Source organism: Siniperca chuatsi, linkage group LG4 (assembly GCF_020085105.1).
Source record: "Siniperca chuatsi isolate FFG_IHB_CAS linkage group LG4, ASM2008510v1, whole genome shotgun sequence".
In the NCBI taxonomy this organism is placed as follows: domain Eukaryota; kingdom Metazoa; phylum Chordata; class Actinopteri; order Centrarchiformes; family Sinipercidae; genus Siniperca; species Siniperca chuatsi.
In genome coordinates, this window is record NC_058045.1 from 22,449,893 (window position 1) to 22,471,429 (window position 21,537).

Genomic DNA, 21,537 nt, shown 5'->3' on the forward strand with positions numbered 1-21,537 from the left:
ATGTCTAAGCAAGTTAAGATTGTGTTGATAATCTTCATGTTGAAGATTATCATTCCTAAAAGTAAACTTAAGTCTTCTGTTGGTCTGCACACACTAATTCAAATAAATCATGTATTCAACTAGATTAAACCCAAATAAGTCCCTTTGTTTCACTGTTTTTATGTTTGTGTGATACTCAATACTACAAGTACTGTTTTAAAAGGTAAAGACCGATTTTTGGCGATAAAATCTCTACACAACTTCTGATTTTGTAGTAAGAAGACTGTTAACAGAATCCCCTCTGTGTGTGTCCAAAAATACAACACAAAGTGAGAAAAGGTTGCAACTGTTCTCTTCAATAAATGCTAAACTGGCCAAAGGATCCGTTTAAATGTAGAAAAGAGAAAATGATGGGCAAGGAAATGAGAGGGAAAATGCTGCAATTGAAGGAAATATGATGAGTGGAAAACAGAGCAGATAAGACACGAGTCGAGAGGGACGAAACAAGAAGATGATGGAGTGGGTTGAAGAGAAAAATGAAAAATGATCTTCAGTGTTAGCTTCTCTGGATTAAGTAAAATGTGTTTTATACTCAATATTATTTGTTTATTTATTTTGGATATGAAACAATCCATCCAGTCCTGAGTGGAAACAGTGTGTTGTAATGGTAACCCACTGGACCAAATGTGCACTCTCCTCTTCCTCATCAATCATCTTAGCCGTCCTCTCCTGAAGTGATGCCATATGGCGTCTCTACCTCTCTTCTCTCACTCTGTCTCTCTGTCCTGTTAATTTTCTCACCTTGTCTTCTCTCTTCCTTTCCCCTCTCTTCCTCTCCTCTCGTATCTACCTCCATTCCTCGTCTGGTGACTCCAGCTCAATCCTTTTGTCTCAACTCTGCTTGTTTCTTTTGTCTCAACTCGTTTCTCTTTACACTCACTTGCTCGAACACACAGATGTAAATACACACACTGCCCAGCTTGCCCTCCTGCCACCGATCTTTCAGGGCCAGATCTGTGCATGAGCGAGAGCGTTGCCAGCGGGCACGACATCTCTCCCTACTCTTCCCGCTCCCATGTCTGCCTCTACTTCTTATTTCTCTTTCTCACCTGTCTCAGCTAAGATCAATACAGCAGCAACAGAACCTAAAAAAGTACTTCTACTACTTTTTATTGTGATTGTGTGTCTGTGTCGACTGCAAGTCATTAACACGGGAATCTTTCCCATCTCTACCATCCATTCCATTTGATGTGAGCGCTGCATTAGTGGCACAAACAACAGGAGTTTAAGCTCTGTGATTGGATATTTCTTACCAAAATGCTCTCTGGGGAGTTGTAATTGGCTCATCTCCTTATTTTTCTATGTGAACAGGCTTGTATCTTTAACTTTTCATCAAGAACTTGATAATTTATAACAGTGGCTTATCTATTGTTTTATGTTTTGAATTTCATTCCCATCCAAGCTTTGGAAGTGTTCCACCTGCCAGTCACATAACATTGTCTGTACGGAAACTAAACAGGATTTTTACTGTGGGAATACTGGACGTCCAAAATAACTTTACTACTCTATAGTTACAAAATAATTAAATTACTATTGCTACTATTAAGAGAAATCTGATTTTTGATAGTATTCAAAGAGAAATACAGAACATGATGTGTCACTGAATGAACAATCTATGAAATGAACATTTTCAGGATGTAAACATAGTCATTGACCATCAATGTTTCTGCCAGAGTTAGCCGACCAGACCGGGCGTGTGTCCAAGCAACACACCTGCTGGATGCCACAAAAAAGATTAGTCTGGTGTGAGAGCCTCTCACTGCAGCCTCTCCTCTACACGCCACTCTCCTTCTCTACTCCACTTTCATTTCCTCTCTACTCCTCTCATCATGTAACCTCTCCTGTTGTAGTTTTTCCTCTCTCTGTTTTCTATTCACTTCCCTCTCTCCTGTTTTCTCGAACTGTTGAACTCAAGTCCAGTCTCAGTCTCAAGACATTTTGTCTATTATCTCGGACTTGTCTTGTGGGTGTTTTGCCCTGGACTCATGGTCCTCGCCCAGTGCAGTCTTTGGTCTTGATCATATTGAGACATTTGACTCGGACTAGACCCCATTTTAACTCAGTCTTGACTCAATTTTAAATATCCATTTAATTCATTCAAGAACTTTATTCGTTACAAATATTTATTTACATTCATGTTAACTGAAGCTGGCCTCAAAGCTGTTCCTCCACTGTCTGGCAATTATCTTCTCCACCTTTTGAGCTTCCTCCTTTATTTTCCATTATGCTCCAGTGTTGTGATTTTCAGATGTTTTTGGACACTTGGGTGTACGTGTAGATTGATTATTAGGCCTCGATCAGACAGAGCGCAGTTTTTGCAGTGAGAGGCGTCTTTCCAGTTGTTTTCCATAGGCAGTAAGCGTTTTGCGCGCTGCTAATAAGCATTTTATACGCTCGGAGCGCCTAGCATTTTTGCAGGAGCGCTCTGAACACCTGGAGTTAAAAAAATTTTTTTCCCATTATCCAATGGGATGAATTGAGAGGTGGGCCTTCTGTGGTGGTGATAAAGTTAACAGTGGCTTGGAAATAACAATCGTGGAGGACAAACTAGTGGTGACTGTTGCTGGATACCCGGAGCTATAGTTACTGTGATTTGAACAGAAAACAGCAGGCCTGGAGGCAAATTAGTGCGGTACTTCAGATTTCGGGAAGTTGTTTCCATTAAGCAAAACGCGCTCTGTCTGATCTGAGCCTTATAATATCTTTTTTATTAGAATAATAAAATCATACATTTTCAAAAAAATATAAAATATAATTTTAATGTTTTTCTTAAAATCATGCACAGGAGGATGAGTGATGTGTGCTTATCTAACTGTCTGGCTGCGCAGAGTTCCAACAACCTCCTCCAATCACAGGATTATGGCAGCCTCTGCTAGCCCATTTGGTGTGTTGTCATTAATTTTGGTAGCCAATAGCTGATAGAAGTACAAATGGAAACTTTGAACAGACCTGTACAAAGTTAACTTTTTAGTTTTTTACTAAATTAAAAGAAGGAGTTGCACTCGTCCACACAAGTTGTCACACCAGGATTTAGCATTTGCTAATCATAATGATGAGGAAGAATTACATTGCAATAAAATTCTGAAATTCGTAGCAGCCGCTTTCTCTTGTACTGCAAAGATGTGCATTTGTCTTATGAAATGTTCTGACATTTAGATTTTCTCAAACATTTAGATGTCCTTCTGCCTACAGATCTCTTGAAGTAAAGCACAGGTTGGTTAATTGAAACATTATAATGAAATTCCAGTTTGGCAACTGGTTTTCATTCTGCTACAATGCCCCATTTGAAAAGCACAGGAGGAACATTTGTTCTGACATTTCACTTTTTTCTGCTGCAAATCTTTTCTGTAACAAGGCTAAGAGTCAACAGCCATTCGAGCAGCTTTGTCAGCCTATACTTGACATAAATGCTCATATCAGCATGCTAACATGCTCAAAATGATAATGTGTGCATGTTGATGCTTAGCAGGTATAATGTTGGTGGACAGACTGACCGACATCGCCATCCCTATAGCCATTTCTAGCGTGACTAAACATTTTAAGAATGGTGTGAAAGTTCATGTGTGATAAAAAATCTCATCTGTCTCTGCTGGACCATGGAAGTGGCACAACCTAAGAGAGTGAATGTCTCTTACTGACTGGCTGAGTAACAAACGTGACAGTGATTCATAATGTCGAAATGCATACAGGCATCCATTTCAAGTCAACCAAACAGGGCAGCACTTTGTTTATTTTGGTTGTTTCTGTGGTTCAAAAAAGAAATCCAATAACTCTTTCTCTATATATTTTCTTAAACAAAGTAGAGCCAACTCAGTGTCCTATACTTAGTGTTGTGTCACTTGGTAGCTCTTAGGATCCCTCTACTAAAGAATATAGCCTAACAACAATTTTAGCAACATTTTGGGAAGACATTTGCTACTTTTCCTTAAAGCTAGGGTTGGTAACGTTGGAGAAATTAGCAAGAGACAGCTAGATTTTTAAAGTATCCAACTGAAAAAATCCCACCCCCTCCCTTCAGGCCTCCTCCAATGCTACTCCCCCAAAACACATTTTCATTCACAATAAGTGCACAGGCAGAGTGCGCGCAGGTAGGCCAACCAAACATTTCGTTCGGGCCAAATGAAATTATTGGATGGGTTTATTACAGGCCTAGGACAGCTACAGATTCCGGATTTTTTTCAGGGGTTTTTTTCAGAGCATTTGATTTATTGATTGCTGTCGGGATGTAAAGAGAAGTTCAACAAATATAACAAAAAATGCTTCTGAAATACATTACCTACTGCAGCTTTAACTTGCCAATACAGTTCTGCTTACTGTGGCTGCGTCTCAGCTGTGATCAGTTAGACAGAGACACTTTCAGCCGGCCACACAGCAGCCAGCCAGAAACACGTAGCTAACTGAATGCAAAGTACCAATGGCATATGAGAGAACAGCATGGATCTGGTCACTTTGTGTGTCACTGTGCACTTGCTGCCAGGCAAAGATTGGTTTTTGTGGGTAATTCTAAACCATTCATAATGCATATAATGCAAAGGCCTCTGCAGTCTAAACTTTGTTATAGGATGTAGAATAAAACTGCAAACTCTTAAATATAAACAAACAGGAAGTCATTAGAAACACATTATTTTAGATATAAAGCAACTTCTTGCTCCTCAATTTAGTCTGAATCAGACAGCAGTAAATAGCTATAATAATGTGTTGTTGCTGTACGTTTAATTTTACATCTTGATACAATACAATGTACCACGCACTGCAAAAAAAAAAAACCCACAACAACCCATTGTTATATAATGTCTATTGAGTGGAACAATTTGTCATTTCAAAATTCCTCTTTTTCTTCCTGACTCACACGGGTGCCTCTTCATTGCTGCAGTCACCTTTGTCACCATGACAGGTAGGATCCACCTGCTGCAGCATTGATGTGTAACAGCAGCAGGAAACACAGAGGCAAAACATGTTTCTTGGTGCACTGATCACCCTGTTCACTGCCGCCACAGACACAAACACAGGACAGAGAGCTCTTAAAAACAGGTGGGAGTCCTAGTATGCACACTATTACATACTTACACATAAACAGGGGCTGACAGTTGGTTATTGATAATGTTGCCTACAGACTACAAAATTTAAAAACCCAGCACACTGTTAAGGCAGAAAGGCAGTTCAAAATATATTTCTAGGCTAGCTTGATGAAGAAGATGAAGAGCAGCTGGAGCCAGGGATCACCCACTTGACAAAGAAAAGCCTCATATGTAAGACAAATTGTCTGTAATTGACTGAAAGAGTGCTGTAACAGTCAAATCTCGGAGCTATGGTGTTAAAACGAAACGATAAAACACCAAGCATGAAGAAAAATCGACTCAGTTTCACTTGTTTTGCAACTGCATGGTTCCAGCAAGAGGAACCTTCAGGCCACTCGAGCAAGGTGATTTACTTTATTCCTCCATTAACAAACATCACAACCTGACAGACATAGTTTCTGGTGAAAGCAATTCCGAATAGGTGTTTCTTATTTCATTCTGGTTAATATTTATTGGCCAACACTGGGCTTGTACCGACACATTCAGGCTTGCGCTAACTGAAAGCTTTGAAGTTGGCTCTTCTTAGTTTTAGGGCGACATTAGCAGACATATGCAAGACTCTAATAATGATAACTTAAACTCTGTACTGGATATGCAATATAAACAAATGCTAGCAAAAAAAAAACCCTCAAAGAACAGATGTGTCCTGATTGAAACTTTTTATTGAGGGGAAAATTTGATCCAGCTATAATGTCACAACAGATTTATCATAAATATATGCTGCTTTATAAGTAAAACAACTTAACAACTTATTATGGTGATTACAACCAGGCAGGGATGTGGTACTTGAGTACAGAACAAACACAAAGTCTGTTCTGATCCCCACTCATGACTCCATTTAGATTCGTTTTAATGACTTAATCTTTGTCTTAATATTGATTGTTGGTCTGGTTGGCTAACTAAACAGGAGGTTTAAAACAAAACACAGTCACTGATACAATGCTTGGTTGTGTTGGAAAGTTACTTGAAATGTATTTAATTATTCATTCTCAGAAAAAATTGCTTTACTAAGTACCCAACAGCAGATTTAATTAGTTACATTACTCGGTACATCACTCAACACTACTCAGCCCAGCTCCGTCAAAGACGCCACAACCACATGTCACACTTTCTGTATTTAACACATGCCCTAATTGTAGGCTTACCAGAGGCTAGCTTGCCAACTTAGGAGGCAGGACATGTAAACAAGACAGCTTTGGAGTTGGTAGGTGTATTTCTACTCTTTTGGAAGAGGCTAGCCCCTACAGCAACCTGTTACATTCAGGACCAGTCTCTCCACTTAACGCACAAAAAGGAAATTGATATTAATCCTCCTATCTAACGCTTGGTAACAAACCGATGTTCCCCAAATGCTGAAGTAATGAAGCATTACTGGGATTAGTAACTGTAATGTAATTGCTCACATAAATGAACAACATTGCTATAATCACTAATCAGCAATGCATCACTGCCTAATGCTGCATATCGGTAAGTGTGTGAGAATATTGTTAGTCATGAAAGAGATGAAGATGTTGTATGTGAGCTTCACATCTGGCAGAAAACAATGTGAACGATGTTAATAGGCCAGTTGATGTAAGGACTGTACTTGGACTGACTGCTTCAATTCAAACTGGTTGCTCAGACTTCAGAACTGAGATCTTGAAACTGGACTAGGACATGTCTTAGACTTAGAATTTATTCCTCAGCTTGTCATAGTGGTGTTAACACTGAACCAGTGTTGCAACGTACTTAGTAAAGCAAGAGGGGTTTCCAAAAGCATCGTAACGAAAGACACTTGTTGTAGATTAATGAGTGCCTCCTGCCACTCGTGGGAGACGAACCTGTAGCAGGAACCAAAACCTACATGTTTTATGATACATTTTCATTGTTTTTGTTTATTTTTAAGTCTGTACTTTTATCATAAACACTGATGTTTTGTTCAGTGACATTTAATGTAAAATGAGTGATAATGTTTAAATTAGAAAAAACTAAACTAACACACACAACAACTGATTTGCGCAATTAATCTGCCAGTTTCTGCCATCGTCCTCCTCTCCCTCTTCTTGCCTAGAATATTGATCTCTTTCGGATAAAATGCCACTTTCCTGATGGTAAATTTTCAGGTTCTGTATCGTCTCTTTTCTTTTTATTTGTGATGCAAATGTTGTTTGCCAAACACTCATATACAGCAGGTCTACAAGTGAACAAAGACCAGATGGCATTCACAATAGATGATCTGCATATTCATAATAGTTAGGAAGCATCACTGCTTCATTTTAGCTTTAATATGAGCTAAAGAGTAATTTCTGCCTCCAGCGGCAGCTAAATCAATCAAAATGCACTTTCTTAAACTTCCATCATGAATTATAAAGGGCAGCAAGCTGAAGGCTGTTGATTGTTTGCTGCATATTAAACTTTGTTTTCATACTGAATGATTCCAAGTATAAAACATTTCTTTGTGTGGTTTACAACACTTACACTATGTGATGTATGTATTTTTAATATTCTGATAGCACGGCTTACAGACAGTTGAATATTCAAAGTTATTTTAAAGTGTACTCAGCATCATCTTCAGCACCACAGACAGCCGGCATTAAGAAGCTTTTAACGGCACGCTCGAGCACTCGCTCTCAAGTGCTACTCTGGGAAACACATGTAGAAATTTAAGAACGTTATTAGAAACGCTCTTAACGTCTAAGATCCATTGTTATCAGGAAACGGGGCCCTGCCCTGTGTGTTACTGTGAGAGTTTTTGGGTGACAGTGACATTCTATTGGATTGGCTACACCGATAATACTTGTTATAAGGTAAAATTCACTGATGGTTTTAGTTTGAGTCTCACAAGTTAGTCACGATTGCACTGTTCAGACACACACACACACAAACACACAGTTGCACAGCTGTCTTGGTTTCACACATTCAGACAATGCTAAAATCTGTTCACCATGTGGTTACCAGTAAACAGAAAATCATTTGCACAGTTTTGCCTTTCATTGTGTTTCATTGTTGCAGAAAATGTTAATGTTAAACCTAACACGGCAGCAGCGGATGGCCGCCCACCATTGAGTCTGGTTCTGCTTGAGGTTTCTGCCTCTTAAAAGGAAGTTTTTCCTTGCCACTGTTGCCAAGTGCTTGCTCATGGTGGGATTTGTTGGGTCTCTGTAAATAATATTATAAAGAGCACGGTCTAGACCTTCTCTATAGGAAAAGTGCAATAAGATAACTTCTGTTATGAATTGGCATTATACAAATAAAACTGAATTGAATTAATATACAACTGATGATTAGCCCTTATGTTATGTTGGGACTTTACACTTTACACACAGGAATGCAGAAAGAATCAAGTATGAGAGCTTCTGTATCATTAAAAACAAATATGAAGCCCTTTGAGTTATTAAAAGTTGTTGTGGCATACAGTATGTGCTCCTCTCTGAACATCACTGCTGAAAAGCTGTCAGTGTTCATTATATTCTGTTCTTTGCTCTGTGTTATGTCTATCTGTAAGTCTGTGTTCTGGTCACTCCCCCATCACCTCAGCTCATAACACAAAATCAACACAGTCAGGCTCTGCTTGTGACACTACAGTCACATAGTACTCACTGAAGGGTCCAATACATCACATATGTCCATTTTCTCTGATACATTATATAGTGCCTGCCAATGTATTCAATTTGAACTCACATTTTTTTATTGAACATGAATAAAAAATGTCATGAAATATCAATAGAATGAATCTATTCATGACAACATCTGTGAGAGGAGATGCACCGTTGTTCAACATCAGTTGAGTGTTTGTTAAAACTGTCATGCAGCCACAGTCTCCTACAAATTGCATAATATGCAACTATTTTGTTTTAGCAAAGATGCTATAAATGTAATATTTTGCAGGACACGCAATAAACAACTAAACCATAAACACATTGTTGCCAATGATTTTATTTCGGTTGGCCATGGTCAGATGAGGTTCTTTCACTACAAAGATAATATTTGAAAAGAAAATTGTTTAAGTACATAAGCAATAGTAATAGCTCATGTCAGTCCATTTTGTGTTTTGGGTATGAGTAAACATTCAAAAGCAATTCTACAAGTTTGAAAGGGAGGAGGAAATCCAGATTCGCAGATGTTCTGATTATTTGCAACTTGCTTTAATGCCAGTTGATTTATGTGTCTTTATGTGTGATCTATTGCTGCAGTGGCACACTCCAACTGAACGCGTTGCCACTGACAATGGAAGCAGAGATGTTTAAGTTGTTCAAGGTCGGCAAACATGAACAACGGTAAATTTGATTTCAGAGCAGAGGCTTGTGGAGTTTCCTCTTTATTTTCCAGAGTTGAGGTTTAGTGTTGGAGCTAAATTTTGTTGAAAAGTGTTTTACATTATAAACTTATTTTAATAGCATTTGATTAGTATTTTCAACGTGTAAAAGGTTCTACAGCATCTCCTAGGTATATTTCTTGGTTTCTAGTGCCTAAGAAGTTAATCTCTATAAACAGATATCTGCATAAGAATGCAGAATCTGTAGGCAAGGGACAACATTTTGGTATCAAAGCATTCTGGTTTCTGTTTGTAGCCCGAGTAGTATCGACCAATTACATTTGAGTGGGCTTTGGGTGCATGCAGGTAAACAGTCCGTGTGGAGAGCAAAAGAGGCGGAATGCATTGGCCAAAATGCAATGTCGTAACCCATCACTTTCGTCTGAAAACGATTTCGCTTTTTGTCAATCTTGGAACCCCAGAGATGAGCTTTTTATTATCTTTTTTTTAAATGTATCTGCATTCAAATCATCATCAGACGATAGCCAATGGGTTCCAAGAGTGTTAATCGAAGTATAATCAATGACCGGCGCATGGAAGAGGAGGTCTTGGCCTGATATCCGTTATCTGTTATCCGGATATTTGCTGGCTACAGCGGAAGCTCCGAAGTACTGGCTGTTGCCCCCAGAGGCTAAATCGTCGTCAGACGATAGCCAATGGGTTCCGAGATTGCTAAGAAGTTAAATCTTTTACATACATTACTGGGTTTTAAGCGAGGTGCCACCACAGAAATGGCGGTTTGTTTACTTCCACCTACAGCCCGGATTTGTCCGTACAGCTAGTCATCCAGAACCAATTTTTTCTACCCTAAATATGTAACTATTTGTGTTTCACCTGAAGAATGTTCCCCACCAAGCATGATTTAAGACATACAAATACTCTGCTTGGAATAATAATGTATTAACCGAGGGCTGTGCCTTCGGTATGTGAATGTGTGTGAATGATTAGTAACTTTGATGAGCAGTTCTGCCATCGGTGTATAAAGGTGTGTGAATGGGGTGAATGTGATATGCACTTTGAGTAGTCAGAAAGACTAGAAAGGTGCTATATAAGTACAGTCCATTTACCATATGATTGTTGCACAAAAAAGTTCCATTACTTCATTAAAAATTCTTGAAATATCCAGAATCTATGAATATGCATGCTTTGTTCATTTCAACAGTTTATCTGCTCGACACACAATGTCATGATGATACTTCAATGAAAAAGTCAATTTTCAGCGTGCGTGCACTGGAGGCTTCAAGTTTCCACACCACTCTTGTGTACGTTGCATATTGGACCACGATTGGCTTCCAAATAAGCTGTGATGTCACAAATCCTGCTCGCACTAACACGTCTTAGACCCAGATTTAAAGTGAGCACAGAGAAACTTTCCTCCTTCAGTAAATGAATGTTAAAACAGTCTCATAATGTCAAACTATGTACACACATCATTCTGCACAGTGAAGGCCATACATCCAAATGAAGTAACAATAAGCAAAACACATTTTTGATGGGGGGCTAAGGCATTCACAATGTTAGGCAAATAAAATAAATAAATTATGTGTAGTGTGAAATGCTTTGAGTGGTCAGAAAGACTAGAAAGGCATTATACAATTACAGTCCATTTACCATAAAACTACTTGGTTATGGTTTAGTCAGCATCCTTTACCCTGACTCTGTTAGGGCCAGTGTCCAAAGAAAAATGTTTGGATTTTTTCCGTGAAGTGTGCATGAGGGAAATAATCCAAAGTCAGGTTTTTTAATGGTAAATGGACTGCGCTTTATAATTTGCCTAATAATAATTCACACTCACACACCGATGGCAACGGTGCTGCCATGCAAGGTTCTGGCCTGTCCATCAGGAGAAACTTGGGGTTCTGTGTGTCTTGCCCAAGGTCACTTCGACATGTGGACAGGAGGAGCCAGATTGAACCGCCAACCCTGTGATTAGTGGACGACCCACTCTACCTCCTGAGCCACAGCCTCAATGTTGTCCATGCCACGGTCCACAGGACATTTGCCATGCCAATTTGCTGTATCATCACTTTTACACATGTAATCTATTTTTTCTGCACCCACACGTGTAATAGAAGCCTAAAATATATAATTTCTAAATGAAAATGAAATGTCAGTCCAACATTTACACACAATAGATGAGACACATGAATTTAGCAATTTACATAATAATATATGCTTATTTTTCTTTTGAATTGTTAAATCTAATACTGTATTCCCTTGTGATGCAGGTATTTCCTGATGTTAGTGTTACAGTCCCAAGAATAGAGAAACAATACAGCCCACATGGGATATGTAGTTTTTACTTTAAAGAAAGATTTCCATTGGACTGTTCCTTTAAGAGTCACGATCCCTATACATGCATGATGTTTTCACTTTGCTTTTTTGTTACAAAACATATTTTCTCAAATCTTTTCTCACATGCTTAAACTCAAGAATTAAAAAATGTACGCATACTGCATGCATGCACCTAGATGTATTGCATTGTGTTGTATTCTGAATGTGTGCTTTGCCTTTTTAACATTCAAGGATGATTCAGTTACATTATTTGTAAGGTTTTCACCCCAACTTGCAGGCCAAACAAAGAAGAATTTGTGTGTTTTTGTTTCTCTGTCTTTGTGTCTGTTTAAGTGTTATTTGAGTGACATGGGGTGAGAAAATGAGAGGGCCTTAGCGACTCGGTGTCAGATGATCTGAAAATGGTAGAGATCAAGCTACCATGGATGTGTCTGAATTTGTGTGAGAGTGTGTGACCTGAGGAATTGGTGAGTTTGGGAGAGGTCAAAGGTTATCTGTCATTGGGACAAAAGAATTGCTGGTCTGTTCTTTTTTTCCTGTCTAGATGTCAGTCTGACTCGCTCTCTATTGGTCTTTCTTGTTGACTGTCTATCTGCCTTCATGCCCATCTGGCTGGAATCAGAGGGCATGGGGGCAAAAGTGTGTATGGCAGCAGGAAGTGTGAGTGTATGATGTGTCTGAGTGTGCGTGTGCTCTTGGCAACTGTAAATAAGTGTGTGCACATTTCCATAGGGCTGAAAATATAATGCTGCATCAGACCCAACTGTCAGCTTTCTCTTGACATTGAGAGGAGAGGAGAGGAGAGGAGATGAGGGGATAGGAGAGGACACAGGAGAGGAGAGTACAGCGGAGCAGACGCTGGTGGAGAGGACATAGGAGAGAACAAACACACACACTTTGTTTGCTATGCGGTGACCTGCTGCAGACAATTATGTTTCCCTCGCTCTGCCACAATCAAATTACTGCTGGAGGACAAGGCCTCTGGACAGACCTGCTGCTGTGAGGGAAATGAAAACACAAACACACATTCCCTCTCACAAACACACTAACATTCCATCATACACACATACACCCACATTGTCGTAAATTCTTAAGGTAATGCTGTGATTGAGTTAACAGATTTCTTAATAAGAATCAAATGAAACAAGCCAATATTGTGATTAAAACACTACAACTAATGTTAGTGAGAGAATACTGTATTGGTATGAACAAAAAAATAGCTCGATTATAAAACACCACCATCTGCCTTCTTTATGCAGCACTTCTTTTTGGATGATGACTTTTTGAAAATGAGAAACACTGTAAATAAATAAGGTAGATATGGTGTATTTAGCACCTTTGAAACTATTGACATATATCAATAAAAATGATTGTAGATCGCAATTGAAATTGAATATGAGAAATATTACCCATAAAGATTTAGAAACATAGTTGAATAGTATAATGCCAGGACAAGACTATATGATATTTTTGAATCTTGAAATGGTCACTTTGTGAGATTAGGCGATCATAGAGTCATACATTTTTGTTGTGACTTGGCTGAGAGACCTGGCAAACAACATAGATGATCATTAAAACTAAAATGAAATAAAACATGATGGCTCTCTTGTTTTGCTATGTTTATAGATGTGCACGGAAGAGGGCTCTCTGCTCCTGTGGGCCAACGTCACGAAACAAACTAGTCAAACTAGTCGAGCGAAGGCAAAGAAATTTCCACGTTAGTCTTTTTGTCAGAATGTTGTGAGGCTCCCAGAGGCTTTGTGGGTTTTCTTTCACTATGACACAATATGCGGGATAAAACAAGCAATTGTCAAATGCTGATTTTCATTCCTGATGCCCCTCATCTGTCGAGTCGGGCCATTATTTGGCTGATATCGTGTAGAAAGGCATTGCAGTCACCACATGTACTTAATGACAGTCAATCATCAATGAAAGTAGACATTATTTACAAGAAAGGTCTAATATAAAAATCTTTGTTACGTCCAGAATGGGTAAATACCCATGGAATAATTTTGTTCTGAACAAGCTATATTTATTATATTATTATTATTTGATATGTTGAAACTGATGTTTGGATTTAAATGTTTTGGATGGATTATGTATATATGCTAATGTAATTGATGGCAGACTCACTGTGATTCACGACCTAATGTCGCAACACTCTACATAAATCATACTAAATAGCACACTAAATCTTTTTGGCAGCATCAATTAAGTGTGCGAGCACCTAAATCTAGAATAATTTCACTTTACTACCTCAAAACTCAGCATTAGCCAATGAATTTATGAATTGACCAACTTTCAGTTGTCTTGGAAACAGACATTTCACAAAAGTGTCTTCTATTTTTCCTTTTGACTACTATTGTCCTATTACAGTTGAAACCATTACTCAATTAACCAATTACTACATCAACATGAATTTTGTCAACAATTTTGATAATTGATGAATCACTTAAGTAATTTATCTAGCAAAAATGTCAAATATTTGCTAGTTCTAGCCTCTGAAATGTGAGGATTTCCTGGAATTTTAAACCATAAATGATGAATTGGAAACATAATCAAGTAGTTAATCATCTGTCCTGTAGAAAGACTGTCCTCCCCAGAAAAATAACATTGTTTGTTTGTTAACACTTAAGAGAATAGTTTGACATTTTGGGAAATGCACTTTTTCATGTTCAAAATCGAATTCAAAATTAAATGAGCATATTAATACCATTCTCATGTCAGGCTACAGCCTGCAGCCTGTTAGCTTAACTTAGCAATTTGCTAATTAGTCAATTTTAAATGTATTTGTAGGCTAGCTGTTTCCTTCTGTTTCCAGTCTTTACACTAAGCCAAGTTTACTGGTGGCTGGCTGTAGCTTCATATTTACCGTACAGACACGGGAGAGGTGTTGATCTTCTCATCTAACTCTCGGCAGTTAGAACTCTTTCCTTACCATAACCAAGTAGTTTTAGTTGGCTAAACCTAAACAAACCTTAAACATAAAGGCGACAGAATATTAGTCATTTTAGAAGGCAATCACTCGGTGCAAACAACCTATTTTGTGGTTTAGTTTGGAGGACTTGCTTCCCTTTGACCAAAAACAGAGGGACGTCAGAGAGACAATGACAAAGAGAGCAAAGAGAGAGAGAAAGTGTTGAAAGCTGCTCCAGGAAGGTAAGTTTTTCCAAAGTAATTAATAGTAAAAATGTCTTTTATTAGTGCCAATGTAGTATTTGGCAGTTAAGAAGGAAATGTAAGTTTTAAAAAAGCATGACTAAATAAAGAGGAAACCTAAGAAAAAAGGGGAATGTAGCAGAAAGTAAGTGGCATTGAGACGGTAGAGGGGTAGAGGACAGCAAATCAGAGATAAGTTGGAGGGAAGTTGGACAGAAGAAAAGAGGAAGGACAGGAAGGAGAATCAAGCTGTGGGAAAGCAAGATATGAAGAAATGAAGTCAGATGAAGGAGGAAAAGAAGAAGAGGAGAAGAAAGGAGGGACCTGGAGGAAGAGGGGAGATGATGTTGATGTTTGCTTGTTATTCCAGCTCTAATTTTCCCCCTGGAGCTCATTAGAGTCTAGAGAGAAACGAACCACAAAACCTTAAAAACCAACAGAGTGGAGAAAGAGAGAGAGAGGGAGAGAGAGCGAGAGAGAGCATCTAAACAAAATAAAAATAAACAAATGTAAAGAAATGTAAGAGGAAGCAAAGAAAAAGGAACTCTAATCAATTGGATTTAGAGAGGAAAAGAGGACAGAAAAAGAGAAATGGGGGAATAAAAAGATAAAGAGACACAGTGTAAAAGTGACTGAATAAATATCCACATAGATATGGAGAAAAGAGGAGACAATAACAAGAAAGACACACACACACAGAGGCACATATAGTGAACACTGCCCATCATTACACACATCAACCTGGGGCTGTGTATCTTTCTGGTTGCTTTCAGAAGTTTTGCCAGCTTCAACAAAATAAACTGCCAGGCCAGGCTTAAAGTAGGTTTAATAAAAATAAAAGTACCATTTAAATTTTATTGATTTCATCAGAGCAAATAAATAAGAAAACGGTAGATAAGTTGATTTGATTGATTGATAATAATAATAATAATAATAATAATAATAATAAATAAAAGTCCTTTTTAGCTGTAGGTTCTTTATATAAGTAGTAGCCTCACCTTTTAACCACAACTTGGTTTGACCCAAAACAAAAACAAGAAGCATGTTTTTAATCAGAAGAGCAGAACGGCAGCCTCAGATTTCCACACACAATCACTAGTAAGTTTCTCTTAGAATATTTTTTCTTTTATATAACACTGAAGTACGGAAATACAGATATTATAGTCATCAACCAGATTCAGTTTTCAGTATTAGTATTATCATTATTATCATCATAATACCAGTAGAATAGAAATGGTGGCTTAGATTTCGATATATTTATATATCCATTTGTATATATATTGTGTAAATTTATATATATATATATATATATATATATATATATATATATATATATATATATATATATATATATATATATATATTATAGAGTTAGTGGTTGTAAGTTGGTTTCAGTGTCCAAAGTCCAACATTGAAGAAAAGCAAGGAAGGATCCGTACTGGGAGGCAAACGAGTAGTACAGCAGCAGATAAAGTACAGACATGAGGAAGGAGAGGGAGATGGACCATTGAGGAAAGGAAGAGAGAGAGGTGAGTGAGGGGATAACAGAAGTATACAAAAAAGGAAGAGAGTGAAATCTGCACTTGTGGGTAAGCAGCATAGTTGAAGAGAGAAGAGGATCCTGGAACAGCAGCAGTGATGGAGGGAGAGAAACAGATTGAGGGAGGAGAGATGAAGGTGTGGACAAAGGATGGAAGGATAGGATGGACGTTGGTTCAAATGTTTGTGTGGCTGCCAGAGAGATGAAAAAAACACTGATAGAGTAAGGTATAGCAATACTTTCTGGGTGATGGTGTGACTTGTATCAATGTCACTGTAAGGTTCATTAGATATAGTAACAAGAGAGTCACAGTTAAGTATTGAGTATATGACTGAAGACTGGATAAGGCTTTGATTACATCTACATTTAACTGCGCATCTGAAATTCCTGTTGTTGTAAACTGTACTATATACTTCATACTTCACATTTTGAGTAATTAAAATTGCATTTTTGATTCCACTATTTTGTGCTTTTTGAAAGTTATCTAGCAGTATTCAGTATAGAGTATTCATTTGAAATCTTGTAGTTTCCTGATGGACGTCAGATAGCAACTACTACTACTAATTTTTTTCCCAATCACATTTTGTACAAACAAGTAATCGCTGCCTGGATTATGTGTAGGAAGCGCTACATTTATGTACCGCACATGAGTTGTGGGGTGGAGACTGGGGTGGATGGTGTGCCAACAAAGCACAGGACATTAACACTTGACCCCAGACCTCTAAGGTTTTGGTTTGGTTTGGTTAAAGTAAGGGAAAGGTCATGGTTTTGGTTAAATGTTAAAATAAGCACATTGTGTCTCATTCTTCACGTTGTGTTCACAACTTGTTTCCACGGCCCCAGTTGGCCAAAAATATCTGTTATTGCAGATTTAACCAAGACCATGATCTTCTCCTAACCTTGGCCAATTTGGGCAGCATTACCTTTCTTTCATTATTTGGTTTTTATTTTGCATTTTATTTGCACACGTCTTTTGATTGTATTTATCGTTTTATTTAATTTTTTATTTATTGTTGCATCAACTGTTGTGTGAGCTTTCTTAGATTAGGAGTCATGTTTGATGCTCACAGCTGGTGAGCATGTCTTTAGCGTTAGCTGGTAGTTAGAAATCAAGTCATCTGACAAAAAAGACAAAGCATAGCACAAGACTGGGACTGTGGCAGGGATGCAGGGGGAGAGGGCAGAGCTTTGTGCTAGGATTAAATAACAGAGAGTAGGAGAAATTGAGCGGAGAGGAAGGGTGAAACAGATGTGTCTTTCAAGAACAAAGTTTTTTAAAAGCCATTAATTATGATGATAACTATAAACCACAGCTTTACAGGGAATCTAAATGTGTCTCACCTGATTTTGTGATCAGAGTTTAGTGTTTCCCCTATAAAAATTCTAGTTTATCTCTGGGCTAGAGGCTGATCCAAAATCAGAGCAATTTATGTCAAGCATGAAAAAAAAAACTACAAATATGGCCATAGTAAATGGGAGACGATTCTTCAAGAAACATTCTTCAAAGCTTATGTTGATAGAGATTGATGAATTAATGATTGAATGAATGTGGGGGGGGGGGGTTACACTCGGGCTTTAGAACACTCTGGAACATATAAATGATCAATTGCGTCTTTCTGCAGAGAATAAAAAAAGTTTTGGCTGTCCAAAGCTGCAGTCAAGCCACAGAGAAAACAGAGGGAGGAAAGGATGGATGAAAGGATGGATGAAAGGAGGAAGGGAAGTGAAGAAGCTGGCCATACACTTTCATGTACTGGCTTCACAATTCTTCTCTCATTTTACTCTTGTATAATCGTTCTGTCATGCTCTTACATCTCTCTAACATCTCTCATCCTTCCTCTTCCCTCCTCCCTCTGCAGAATCCCAAACAGAGTCTGTTGTCACGTTCCCTCTTCTTTTTTCTTCATTTCCTCCTTTTCCACCATCTTATTCACATCTTCTTGCCCCTCTTCTTCCTCCATCTGCCTTTTCCCCGTCATCACCATACTTTCCGTCTTCCACCAGCTCCTCCTCCTTCGTTTCCACCCCCTGCTCCTCCTCCTCTTCCTCTCGCTCTTCCTCTACATGGGGAACACCAGGAAGCCGGAGAAGGTGGAGTATTTCCATCCTCCCATTAGGTTTCCTCTCTCCAGTTTGAGGTAGGCCCGGTCTCCCTTCTCCATCTGGATCAGAACACCATTACTGGCCGCCTCGCGCGTCACATCCTGGTCACCCGCAAATGCCGAAATCACTGGCCAGCCGTTGTGCATCAGGCTCACCTGGATAAGGCAGAAGAGGACAGACAGTTTACAGAATGAAAAGGGGGGGGAAAGAACGAGAAAAAAACTGACAGACTAACACCCTCCCACACAAACAGGGAAATGAAGGGACACGAGACACAACCATATATATATATATACCAACCGTATACACATATACCAATACTCAATATCATGATGATGCTTTCATGTGGATTCAGAGCATCATATTTTTCTTAGTTGAGCTGCAAGATTTTAAATATCTATGCAGAAATGTATGTGGTTATGATAATACAACAGAATAGCATATTTGCATGGAGCAGCTTTGTGCTGTGCAGTCAGCACATTATCAATAGTGTGTACTTCCCTTATTTTTCAATCACCACTTGGAGAAGATTTAACAATGACTTAGAGAGACATTCACACACACAAAGACACAACAGATTCACACCCATTTCTGACTCAACAAATGTTTCAATGGGGAATAACATCTTCTTCTTACAAAGAGAAGTAGCTGTCAGTGATGCGTCCCCTCCCTTCCCAGGCCAGCCAACATACATGCCAGACAACAGCTTTCATCCCTTCTCTTTTGAGCAACAGCAGAAATACAAGTGCTCCCTGGATTTGTTTCCCCCGTATGCTTCACTAAGAAATGGTTTTATGCTACCCCTGGCACAGATGCAGTACTAAAACAAACTGAAATTAATTTTAGAGAAATGTCTGTTTATGCAGGATCACATTTTATAGAACCAGACGACCATTACGGCCGTCCTGAGAGCAAACTCACTGTACCTTAATAAGGAAAGAGAAACAACACAGGGTTTGTGTTCTACTGCATTTCTGGAGATGGTTGTACACTACAAGACTATGACTACATGATGACTGATTTTGCATCAGGAAGGGAAAAATATGCAAACCATTTGTGAGTGAGTTGTCTTCCTGCTTTGTAAATTGAGACTCCTATTCTAATTACGTTGTAAATCTGATCAAAGGTGTAAGATGGTTAAGGAGTGGCAGAATGCACAAACTATTTGTGAGGGATCACTGATCTGACAGATATGTCTGAAAAAGTGTCCCAGATGTCTTCAGACTGTTGTTCACATGAACATGCATATACATGGGACGATGTTCATTGAAAATTGTTTTTTTTAAAAAGACAGCTTAACGTATTCAACAAGTCCTTCAAATTAAACGACAAAATACATTGTTTGTCCACCCCTTCAGAACGACACAGAGAGGCGTTTTCTGATCTGACCCCCTATCAGCAGGATGATATCATTTGTGTGTGCTTTCCTAAACATTACAAATCACTGCTGAAAAATAAATTAAGTTTTGTAATGTGATGACACTATGGTTAAGGTTTGATGAGGCACACAAACGACTTGGTTATGTTTAGGTAAAGATCATGGTTTGGGTTAAAATGACTGCTGTACTTTGTGAAGGTTAGGGGACTTTCGTCGTCATGGTTACAATAACAACACTACAATAACACTTGGTTAAGGTTAGGGAACGATCGTGGTCATGCCAAAAGAAACAATGTTAACTTGCAGTTGGAAACGGGAAACAAAGTGTTCTCCTGTGTTAAAGTCTGATGTTTTGTGCTGACAAATCCATCCACACTGACCTCCTCCCTAAGCTATACTGTAATAACGTCACCTGACTTCCTCCTTTTCCCCCGTCATAAATACTATGGCAGCCAGAGGGCTTTGTCACTTGAACATAGACATATTTTGGGGCACTTGAAATGACTGATGCTGTCGGCTTGTGGGGCATGTATGCCATTTTTTAACATCAGTGATGGCACAGTAAACAACCTCAGATTACCATTACAAACGCTGAAAATGCACCTTGCCAACGTCCAGTGCAGTAGTGTGTTATTACTATTTTATAAAAGACAACAACACGCTAACTGTGGTTTTAAACAGGGACAGTGCTTTCACAGACCACACCCAGTGTATGTTAGCAATACATTTGTTTCTTTACATTATTTATACACAGCTTTCAGGATTTCAAGGTTCATCATCAGATAGAAATTCACATCTGCATTCTAAATACATCAAACATGAACACCCTGGAAGTAAATAGTTGTAAAACCACTGCTAACTGATGGAACACAGTCATAAACATCCCATAATTATACACTTATCCACCTCATTCTACCTGATGGTCAGGAGAGAGAGAGGATGTGTGTGTGTGTGTGTGTGTGTGTGTGTGTGTGTGTGTGTGTGTGTGTGTGTGTGTGTGTGTGTGTGTGTGTGTGTGTGTGTGTGTGTGCAGGAGATGGAGAGCCTGTCAGAGTCAAGAGCTCTCTTGGCCAGGCACTCCTCTTAATAGCAAACTGAACGTAGCAAGTCAGACTGTGTGTGTGTGTGTATGTGTGTGTGTGTCTGTGTGTGTGTGTGTTGCTCTGAACAGCCAGCCTGTGAATTTGATGAAAACACTCAGACTATACTTAAACAATTTTATTAAATTATCAGGATGGAAACACAGTACAGGTCATGGCAAAATTTACATTTCACAATGTTGAAAATTGAGTTGGGCTGCAACACATTTAAAAAAGAGGCTGTGCTGTATTTTATATATCATTATATACCTACATATTTATGTACAGTATGAAGTGTTCAGTAGCCATCTGAGACTAACAGGAGGCTGAGCAGGCCTCACACAGTATGAGATGAGAAAACAGTGTTTTGGCTGTCTGACCTGAACTTGGTTCCTGCTGAACACATCGCGTACTGTGGGGGAAATAACTCTCCTCCTTGTACATGTTTTAAACTTCAAACTTTTCAGTTTGACAGTTTCTTACTCCCTCTTCTGATCCATATTCGTCGTTTCTCTGCAGTCTAGAGCAGGCAACTAGTCACAGTCTTTAAAACAGTGACATGAAACACTACT

At 38.7% G+C, this 21,537-nt stretch overlaps 1 protein-coding gene across 1 annotated transcript in view; it reads right to left on the reverse strand.

Annotated features, from left to right (window-relative positions):
• Positions 1–8,761: 8,761 nt before the first annotated feature.
• The window catches only part of cbln1 (cerebellin 1 precursor), a 28,453-nt gene continuing 15,677 nt past the window's right edge, over positions 8,762–21,537 (reverse strand). Inside the window, exon 3 of the mRNA XM_044193682.1 lies at positions 8,762–18,663. Coding sequence (XP_044049617.1) covers positions 18,466–18,663 — 198 coding nt within the window. The 3' untranslated portion in view covers positions 8,762–18,465. The remainder of the gene's footprint in view (positions 18,664–21,537) is intronic.